This window comes from Oncorhynchus nerka, linkage group LG12, assembly GCF_034236695.1.
Source record: "Oncorhynchus nerka isolate Pitt River linkage group LG12, Oner_Uvic_2.0, whole genome shotgun sequence".
In the NCBI taxonomy this organism is placed as follows: domain Eukaryota; kingdom Metazoa; phylum Chordata; class Actinopteri; order Salmoniformes; family Salmonidae; genus Oncorhynchus; species Oncorhynchus nerka.
Window position 1 is genome coordinate 56,309,506 of NC_088407.1, and position 11,060 is coordinate 56,320,565.

Below are 11,060 nucleotides of genomic sequence, written 5' to 3' on the forward strand. Positions count from 1 at the left end.
GTGACCATGTAGCAAATCCTGGAAGCGTACTCACCATTCCACTGTAAATGTGTTTCGTAAATGTGTTTCGCTCGTCTTTCCATTGATCACTGGTCAAAAATATGGTTTGCACCATTCAATGAGACAGTGTGAGTGTTGGTTTTCATTCCAGCCAATTACAGCGTTTAAGAATTGACATGTAGTACTTTGTCAATGGCAACAATTGTTGCTCAACGTTGCCTTGTCAGTACAGTGTGTGACTCAGTATGTAACCAAGTAAGACAGAAACAATCTGAATTTTGAGTTTGATGCCATTAGTTAAAGGCCTTGAGTATGGCATGTACTGTATGTATGTGTCTGTATTTGGCAGGTAATATGTGTCTCAAGACTCAAGACTCATGTGGCAATAAATAGGTCCTTACCTACGCTATACAGGAAAATGTCTTGAGTTGTTTATTGAAGTTACTGGCCTAACCCTGAACCAAAAGCATTCCATGCCAAGAGTTATTCATTTCAAAATCTCCACCCAAGATACATGTACTTTAAGTTCCATCCAAGGTGCTTGATTCAAACGTGTTGATGGAGAATGCCAGATTTGACGTAACATTTTAGACTCATTTCTTTGGAAACCCTTTACGACTTCACCGAGTCTCTCTCTCTCCAGCCATTGTCTCCTTCCCTTTGCCTTTCCAAGAGGAACTGTGAGAGGATGGATTTTTTTGACCCAGCACTCCACGGCTCCTCTCTTCCCACATTGTGCCACCACCACACAATAAGTGATAGTATTCTCCAATCTCTTGAACCAACCAGTCTATGGAAAACAAGGCTTTTATTTCTACTTTCTCTCTCAGCTCTTAGTGGGCCAAAGACTTCCATTCATCAGGACTGGCACCCATGGATAGGACTCCTAGTACCTCACCTCTATGAGTGCATTTATTGCTGAGGAAAGATTGCTGGGCCTTTTAATAGGAGAGGCCTGTCTATGAGACAAACCAATGGTAATGTATATTAACAACTCCCAGACCAGGAGTCTCAGCCACTCTGCAGGGCTCACACAAAACCACACAAGTGTGCCCTCACGTTGATTAAACATTTTCTCCGAAAGTGCATCTTCCCGTGAAAATCAACCCCACTTTCCCTGGCATTTGTGAGAGGAGAAGCTCTCCCTCTCTCAGCTCTCCTCGAGTGGTCGATATATTAAAACTTGAACAGATTGATTTGAGAATGCCATGCCGTCGGTGTCTTGATATGGCCGTTGACTACATCTGAAGTGTCTTAGTCATCGGGCTTCAGACCAGGGATTGATAATAGCTTGACCGCTGGGCCCATCTTATTCATCCTTGTTCAGGAGGTGTTGTATTTAGTCAACAGAGCACTTATGATGAATCTCAAACAGCGCAAGGGGATTCACAGTGCGGTTGAGTGGAAAGTATTTCTCACTCCTCGGGACCTCATGAATACATCCCAACTCTAACTAACTACTTTGGCTTAATGTGGAATTTGAAAAGTGGGATGAGGCCAATTTATTTATTTGTATTCCCAACGACTTAGCTATACTCTTGAACATGATGATGGCAGGGAGGATAATCTTAGTCTTTCAGCAGTAAAGTGGCTGTGCACAAAACCCCCATCAGTAATGTATTCTGTATTGATTGATGGTCTCTCCTGCAGTACTAGGCAACAGCATTATTATCATGCAAAGATTCCAAACTGCCCACAATAAAATCATTGTGCCTTGATTCAAGTTGTCCTCCCCCAGGGTGTCATAATACCACAGCTGATGATGCTTCATATCCCTTTCTTCACAGCAATCATTGGCATCCCTGCCTCATCCTTACAATAGATATAGCTACTTAGTCCTGTTAATGCAATCTGCTAAAGTTTTCTGAATTAAAGACATGTCTCAATCCATGCTATATCATTTAGATATCTATGGTTAGATATTCTATTTGGATTTTAAATTCAGTTGGCACCAAATGTCACAAGACACCCCACTGTATTATGAATATCGTTTTTTATATCCAGCTAAAATATCCTTTTTTAAACTTATTTCCTATGATTTTTGAGTCATATATAAATGTCTGCCATGTTTACAACTTAGTCTACATATGAATATTATAACGAAGCCTGCATGATGACCGACTAACGTTCTACCACGGTGAACGTAACCCTGCTTCGGTAATAGACTAATGAACACTTGCAGCCTACATCATATCTTTGGAAACTCCCACGGTAGTGTATAATGATAATTTACAGCTAAATTGCTGAGATGATCAAAACGCACTGTTATCGGGGATGAGGCGTTGCTTACTGTAGCCTATGAATAGCAGCATGTAGCATAATTCATTTTTAGTATTGGATCAAAACGTGTGGGCTATTTGATATTATGCAAAGGTGTGGGTTCATGTGGCTACGGCTTAGTTGAACCCTAGTCCCTTGAAGTGCATTTTGCGATGCATGATCGTATAGCAAGCAGCCTAGGACCTAGGCTATAACCTAAAAAGATTATGTAAAATATATTAGACTATTATTATATAATTGATCAAATACATTGTTATAATTGTTGTTGTTGTTGTTATTGCTATTATTTATATTATTGTTTTGTATTTATATTATAAATGTATACTACAGCCCTAATTGTTAGTGACATAGAAAGTAGCCTATAGCAGTTAAACATGAACGCTATAACGTTCATGTTGAGATATAGATTAAATCTAATATTGATTGTGGTGAAGTATGTTTTTTGGAATATACATTTCGATTGATTGATATAATGCATGAACTGTAAAAAACGTATTTTCTTTAATGTCATTATTTCCACGCTTGTTGCGTGTTTATAAGATAGAATAAAGCAGCTTGCATATGTTTTGTTATTCAGTTATTAGGCTACTACTGTGTGTGAACTACACCATTGAGAGAATGGCTTACAATTGCAAGGATTCATAGTGACCTTGCTATCAATCATTGTATCAGTGTATCTAATGTAAACGGGGGTGTTGCATGGATAACATGACACATCTGGTCACTTGGCATCGTTGTATCTTGGTAACCAAGCGATTTATTAGAGATCCTTCTGCGCAACGACTAGCCTACGAGCCATGGTCTAAAGAACCGACAAACTCCTGAGCTCATTTTCAGTTAACTTTTTTTTTAAATCTAAGTTTCACATATAAAAACTAAAGTACCATCTTAAACATCGCGATTTAGCGGCACAAAAAGCAACCTGAAAGAGAAAGTCTGGTTGGCTCAGTTAAAAGCACCATCAAGAGACAGCAGTGTTATCTCTCATGACCAATTTATTGCCGATGAACATATGGCCAATATTTTGTTTCACGTCAGAGCAGGGGGAAAACAAACATCATGCAATGTTAGCGAGTCAGCAAGAGCAGAGCCACTTGGCCAGCTATGCAAACGCACTTGGACCATATCAGAAGAGCACCACTTGCTTTCTGGGTATATAAACCGCATCAAGCTTATCTCTGCACGCACTCCTGACTCCCATTTGGAGATATTTCATTAACCGCGCGCTGTCTTAACGCAGGCTACACAACTCATCCAATTCCAGTCATCAGTCACCAGGTGAGCGCAATATGCCTATGATCGTTTAACTCCCTCAGATACTGTGCATTGTAGGTGATGTAGAATAATACGGTTTATTTTCTTCTCGCTGTGTCCCTGTGTTTGTGTGTGCCTTTGTGCCTGACACCATTTCCTAACAACAAATCCAGAATGTCATAGCCTATATGTCCATGTGTTTCAGATGTTCTAATGCTAGCTTGTACTGCATTTGTGATGTTCCTAAACTTGAATGTGTATCACAACTAGTTTTGAATTACTATGCAGCAGTGGATGTTGATGGTTTTACGCGCACGCAGTTTTACCATGACAGTCACTGTGCCCACATTTCCCTCCATATTGTACATTCAAAACAAATAGGATAGTTAAATCAATCTCGTGTCCACAGTAACTGTATGGAACACAATTTAAACGATATGCTAAAAATAAAAAGAAACTATTTCCAGTGCTTTTGTCTGCCTGTGTGTCATATAATGGGAGGACTTTAAGTATTTTTCTATGGTAAAATCGATCCAATAGTTAGGATTAAAACGTGACAATAATATATATTATTGAAGTAAGATAGTTCTTGATTTTGTTCTGAGTCAAATTTGAGAGAGAAAACTGACCAACGTTTAACACGGGCCTGCATCCGACGATGTGTTCCCCCTTGTCATGTCACTGCTTTGCCAGTAGAGTCCGCTAGAGTACTACAGATGCCTCTCAAAAGACAGTTTAACACCATTGTCTTCCCTGCATAAGGACACTGTGTCAGTATGTTTGTGTCATATTAGTGACTCTTGAGCCGTTTGCTGCTTGGTATAGGTGACGCGAGTTGTTTGGGGAAATGTAATCGTGTTTGCAGGGTGAATGCATGCACAAAGTGTGAACGGTTGCTTCTCGTATGATTAATTTCAAGCAGGTCGCAGAGACTCAAGCAAATGGTTCCTTATAGTCTTCTATGTGAGACAATAAAAGGGGGAAGTGATTAAAAATAATAAACCGTTTAGCAATTTGTCTCAGAGAACCAGATAAAGGCCTGCCCATACACTAACAGTGCAGCATGAAATTCAACGTTACAAATAAACTGGTGGTTTAACAAATGAAGGCATCTCCTCTGGGCACGGGCGCAGCGCTAATCTCGTTGTGACATGTTTAATCATTAGAAGAAGGGAGACGAATAAAGGCATTGGGTTTGCCCGCAAGCGAAAGGTGCTTGGATTTCTGGAATCAAAGTTCTCCAAATGATTTGTGCCTCGGGCCACCCTCCCCGGGCCATGACTTAGTACCATAAATAAACCGGATGTAGGCCTACTTTTACCTGCATATTATATATAGCCTTTTAATCATAGAGGAGGGGAACCGGTCTTGTCACTTTATACATTTATCATGAGCACCTCGAGGCAAACGGGGTTACCGTTATCAAAGCTTAACTCCCAGCCTGAGGTGTCGAAACACACTGAAATTCAGAGATTAAAGAAAGGAATGATCAACGTTATAATACATCGTCCTGGAGCATTCTTAATGCATTCAATCAGAAGATGTATTTAATCAACTGTATAAAAGGCCTTTCTTCATTCGTGAACAATAGTTTCTTTAAAAAATTGGGAAGATTTGGGTGGGAACTATCTATTCGTCCGAAGGCCTTTTTTGATTAATTTGAAAATTAATTAGTCATAGGCAATGTGATGATGGTGAATGCATGCGTCTGCATTGGTTTGGCATTGTATTGTAACAATTATAAGCATGAGAACCGTCTTATAAAATAAGCTGTTTTACAGCGAACTTAGCTCTCTATTATTTATTTGTGTAAAACACAACTAAACAAATTCAACAGTATGCCTATTTTTTCAAGTGCTGTATAATTATTTCAATCACTCGAATATTACAGAGCTTTATACATGCTCCGTTTTAGTTACACACACAACCAGTGATGAAAGAGCTAGGAATTCCCATGTGAATTCAAAATACACTGGTAATGTATTGTTTAGAGTGTATCCAATGCCTTTAGCGACAATTACACTCAACTGGGCGGTAAATGCAAACCACGAGCCTCACTCTATCTGTTGCAAAGCGCCAATTTAAAAAAAAATAGTTTAGGGTTGCATCTTGGTTCTTCTACACATCAACACTCTCTCTGTCCGATCATTACTGGGTCCGATACACAGCAGAAGATACACTCACTCACCCCCGTCAACGCTGCGCCTGAGACCCTCCAGCAGCCGTGCATAATGCTGTGTTGTCATCCTCAGCATCCGTAGTTTTCTGGAGTTAAATATAACGAGAGAGGAAACGATTTATTACAGTTTTATTATTATTATCATTATTATAAACGTCATAAATATTACATCCTAAATAGTAGCAGTATTAATAATACGATTCATATTTCCATTGTGTATATCATTACTGGTATCATTGCAATTAGTGTGGTTTTTATTACATTTTTTCGTGTGAAATAATATATACATAGTAATAACATAATCATGTAGAATATGTAGGCTATTCATTCATTAAATAAGCTTTAGTAAGCTAAGCTCACTTCGTGCAGTGGGCTGATTGAACGGTGCATACATTTATTATAAGTCACTTATTGCCAGGAATCGGTCCTGTCAAGTTAGCTGAACCTGCTTTGTTAAAATTATTTTTTATTTCACCTTTATTTAACCAGTTAGGCCAGTTGAGAACACGTTCTCATTTACAACTGCGACCTGGCCAATATAAAGCAAAGCAGTGCGACAAAAACAACAACGCAGAGTTACACATAAACAAACGTACAATCAATAACACAATATAAAAATCAATGTACAGTGTGTGCAAATGTAGAAGAGTAGGGAGGTAAGGCAATAAATAGACCACTGCCCATACTCAGAGTGAAAAGGCAAGCGGCCTGTTTGAGCTACATGTGAAAGTAAACAGGTAAACACAAGGAGATGGCTCTCGAAGTGAAGTAGGCACGGCCACTTTACCTCTTCCTGCCGAAACCCTCACTTCAATTGTTCAAATACGTCCCCAATAACTACCCACAGACCGCGTCGTGCGCTCCTACTACCATCAACACCAGCGTACTCTTTCATTTTGACACAAAGAAGAATGGCCAAGCGGAATGACATGACTATAAATAATGCATAAACTTAAGTTTTACTGAACATAACAATTAGGCTACTCGTTGTAAAATGAAGTAATTGTCTCATATTGCATATATTGATGAGATGTGCACTTAGGCGTTGCAACAACACGGAGCGAGCTGGATACCCCCGAAGGTGTCTCTCACACATCGCATGTATGCAGCATACTCGGCAGAGAAGGTCAGGCAGCAACCTCTTTGCGATGTCACGGCTCGACTTTGCTCAAACCCCGTTCAGTTCAATTGAGTCATTGTCGCTGTTTGAGACAGTGTGGTTAATTATATGGCCTATGCCAAAACAATTTACCTTTCAGGTCAGGTGCACTGCTAGCTCCGTGGGTGAAGGAAAACATACCTACCACCATCCAGTGTGGATAATAAAAATAACAAAACAATAATAATCAAACAATTATGTTGATATTATCTTTCAAATATTTTGTATTTCAAACTGTGGAAGGACGGGCTTTCCTTCGTGAAAATTGCCTCTGTGGGCGGGAGGCTAGGAAACCCCACAAACCTTAGCCAGTAAAGTAAATGGCATGTTTAGGCACTGAATAACATGTTTTGACACCTTTCTCGTCTGCGTCTTAGAGAGGGAGAAGGAGAGTGTGTCTGTGTATGTATGTGTATGTATGTGTCTGTGTGTGTGCTAAGATGAAGGACTTTCCTTAATAGGCTATTGTGGAAGGATTCAGGACGGAATGAAGAGATAGTCCATTGAAAGCAGTTGAATGCCATGACAACTAGGAACAACCTCAGATTTATTCCAAACAGTTAGAAAGCATTGTACAGGGGCGTCAATCATCCATTATTTCGCCCCTGAAATAAATGCAAAAACTGCACCCAGACAAAAGCTTCCAACAGGAGCCGGACATTTGTCTACATTTCCCCCATTGTCTGCAGCTTAGCAATCGGTTTGTATTTGTGTTTGGCCGGGTCCGACCACCCAGGATGCGCAGAGGACTTTGCTAGAAACGTGCAACATTGTCACCCACATCACATACTAGATAGGAGGCAGAGGGGCAACACCAGAGAGAGGGGAAGATAAAAAAAAGTATTGAAGGGAGGAAAATAAACGAATCTACAATGATACTTTGCTTTCCATGAAAGAGGTGACGATGGAGCACTTATAAAGCAAGTCGAAGGAGCCTGCACAAACAATACTCTGCTGTGTTCTTGGGGGGAAACGCACATTGAAGCGATTTCCCAATAATGCAATTGGAAAAATGTCTTTAAAAAAGTTCTTAGAGCATGCTGTGAGAACCTGTTCTGTTCAATTCAATAGCACGTTCAAAACCATCATTGTCAAGATTAGAATAGTCTTCAAAAGCACGCATAAACGCTAGGCTATTCTTCATCTCGGCTAAAACGCTGCTATAATTCCGATGTATTATTATTATGTATTATTATAATTATTGTAATAGGCTATTCATCAATATTATTATTGGCTACAGGTTATCATTCATTGCCCTTATTATATCCGAAATTGTTTTCCAAACCAATATAATCCGATTTATTTCATTTAAGCCCCTTGTCCCTAAACCTGAATCAAAATATTGACTCAAATGGTTTACATAAATAAGTGTTAAAAATTCAGACAATGTCTTATTTAGGAGAGAAAATATGATAGAAATGAATAGGCTATCGAACGGATATCCAGACCACAGTTTTGTACAAACCATCAAAAATAGTTTTTCCAGCTTAATGATTCAATATTTTATATATGCGGAGAGTACAAGGCAAAAGCTTTTTCAGGAGCAATTTGTTAAAACGAGCGTTCAAGTATTCGGAGTGTAAAGCTACTTGGAGGTCCTTTGTATGTAAATAGGGAGTAAAAAAGGCCCTCCCCATCTTTGTAATTAATTGACACGTTATACCACTCATCATGTTCTGAAGCACCAATGGTAGAGGCTCGGATCTGCCCAAAACCCACAATTTCACATCTGCAAACACTGTCTTCATCCACTTGACTCCCAAGACCCGCCCACACGTGGCCAACCTTTTGCGTTTTTAATGCTTTTTCACTGCAGGTTCATGTGTTGAGACCAACCTTATATGGACTGATCGGACCGGTAATGGCTTATTTCCCCCTAGCACCCAGCAGTAGCACAGTATACATGAGCCAGATATAGCACTTCAGCCACTTTGGCATTCTTCCTGGACTTACAAAACTGATTGCTCTTCTACTTGGTTAGGTAATGCTTATCGACAGAGGCTCATGATTTGCTTTGACTGTAGTTCAACCTAGAACGGAACTGAGAGATCCTTTTTTTTTCTGAACAGCGATTGTGTTTTGTCTTTTAAAACAGCGGATTGCCAAACTGGTGCAGCAACTTTCCTGCATACATTTCCCCAGAATATGTCGTTGACCAACACAAAGACGGGCTTTTCTGTAAAGGACATTTTGGACCTCCCTGACACGAATGATGAAGAAGGATCTATCACTGGACCGGAGGAAGATAACGAGGGATCAGAGACAACAAAAAACACTGGAGTTTTGGTGCAAAGTCCTCTAGAAAACGTTCAGAATCTGCCTATAAAGAACCCCTTTTATGATAGTAGTGACAATCCTTACACAAGATGGCTTGCCACCACGGACAGTATCCAATATTCGCGTAAGTACTCTTTAAGAATGTTAAGTTCATTTGCATTGCACATACTGTTGGTGTTAAGACTTGTCTTCTGTTTTGTGAGTGAGTACGCATCATATATGTGTTATCAAATCTATACTTGATTGAATGCAGAATCACTCTATTCCTTAGTGTCGGGGCTCATTGGTGCCCTTGAATGATGTGCAGCATTCGTCTTTATTCACCGTGCATTGATTGCTGCGCTCGATTTAAGGCGTTACCACCATTAAAATAATGTCATGTTTACTCCATTTATATTAAGTAAACAAGTGTTTCGAATATGATCAATAGAGACTTGTAAATGCATCGACTATAAAGCCACATAGTATCGTCTTCAGAAATGTGACCCTGTGTATTACATTTTAGCACGATGAGGATTCGTATGCAGACAATGCATGGTGTTGCTGCTTCAGTAAATCACTTTCTTTGGGGACTGATGGGAAACATTTTTGTGGGTCCCAACATAAAAAACGACATGAGCTAATAACATTGTATTTTAGCTGTAGCCTACAAACGAAGTGAGTTACTTTAACATGTTGCTTTGAAAAAGTCCTAAATGTTGCATTTCCATGTGTGCTTGGCAGGTGCACTTCAGTCGAGAACCCAATTTTAACGGTTGTATTTTGTCTCTCCCACGCAGTGCATGGTCTATCAGCTAGTTCTCAAGACTCAGCCAAGTCCCCAGAACCCTCCGCGGACGAATCGCCAGACAATGACAAGGAAACTTCAAGCAACGGCAGCGACTCCGGTAAGAAGAGAAAAAGAAGAGTGCTGTTTTCCAAAGCACAGACGTACGAACTTGAGCGTCGATTTAGGCAACAGAGATACCTTTCCGCGCCAGAGAGAGAACACCTCGCGAGTTTGATTCGCCTGACTCCAACTCAAGTGAAAATTTGGTTCCAGAATCATCGATACAAAATGAAGAGAGCGCGCGCTGAAAAAGGTATGGAAGTGACCCATCTCCCCTCTCCCCGGCGGGTGGCCGTGCCTGTCTTAGTCAGGGATGGAAAGCCTTGTCATACTCTTAAAGCTCAGGACTTGGCGGCCACATTTCAGGCTGGATTCCCCCTCTCGGCATATAGCGCCCAGACCCTTCATCAAATGCAATATAATGCTCAGTACAGCGCCGCCACCACGCCACAATTCCCTTCAGCACATCACTTGATGCAAACGCAACAGTGGACTTGGTGAACTAGTAGAGACTGGCGGGGCTGCCCTTTAAGAGCACGATAGGGGGTTCACTACAAAATAAAGACTTTTCATTTTGCAGCTTGACCCATAGGCCTATTTACCATTTTTTGGGGGGCTAATGTGTGCGCCATGTTTACATGTTTTCGTTAAGAGAACTGGGTCCAGCCTCTCCCTAGATTTAAGAATGTCAATGCTCTTGTGAAATTTTGTAAAGTATGTTTGTGTGTTGTAGAAATGTTTTCTTTTTGTCCTTCGTGTTATAAGCACGTACAGAACCACTTTATAATTATAGAAGATTTCTTGCTTCTTTTACAATGGACCGAAAATATTTATGGCCATGAATAAACATTGGCAACTTTTAGCTTTTTCCCCTTTGTTTTTTGTAAATACTTTTGTCGTGATTGTTTGCAAACCAGAAACATGCAGGATCGTATAAGTGGAGATATACATATTTCCAATTAAAAAAGAAGGAAGAATTTGTGGCGAAATTGTCATGACTGTCGTAACATATCTCATATGATTATGTGAATAACAGTTCAATCGCGCGCTGATGGGGAAATATACCGATTTTTATAAGGATT

At 40.1% G+C, this 11,060-nt stretch overlaps 1 protein-coding gene across 2 annotated transcripts; it reads left to right on the forward strand.

The window, feature by feature from the left end:
* The first annotated feature begins 3,420 nt into the window (after positions 1-3,420).
* Positions 3,421-10,569, forward strand: nkx2.2a (NK2 homeobox 2a). Of its 2 annotated transcripts, XM_029676125.2 has the most exons (3): positions 3,421-3,558; positions 8,968-9,273; positions 9,929-10,569. In XM_029676125.2, the coding sequence occupies exons 2-3, from the start codon at positions 9,018-9,020 to the stop codon at positions 10,477-10,479; spliced, it is 807 nt and encodes a 268-aa protein (XP_029531985.1). In that variant the 5' UTR covers positions 3,421-3,558; positions 8,968-9,017; the 3' UTR covers positions 10,480-10,569. The 2 variants fall into 2 exon arrangements, with proteins under 2 accessions (XP_029531985.1, XP_064881145.1); XM_065025073.1 differs by lacking the exon at positions 3,421-3,558 and having other exon boundaries at positions 8,907-9,273.
* Positions 10,570-11,060: the final 491 nt, after the last annotated feature.

What these genes read in the sequence shown, in the direction of transcription:
- nkx2.2a (XM_029676125.2), top strand. Translation starts at nt 9,018, where the DNA reads ATGTCGTTGACCAACACAAAGACGGGCTTTTCTGTAAAGGACATTTTG. An exon ending in GGACAGTATCCAATATTCGC is followed by an intron (nt 9,274 to 9,928) that starts GTAAGTACTCTT and finishes TCTCCCACGCAG; the next exon opens with TGCATGGTCTATCAGCTAGT.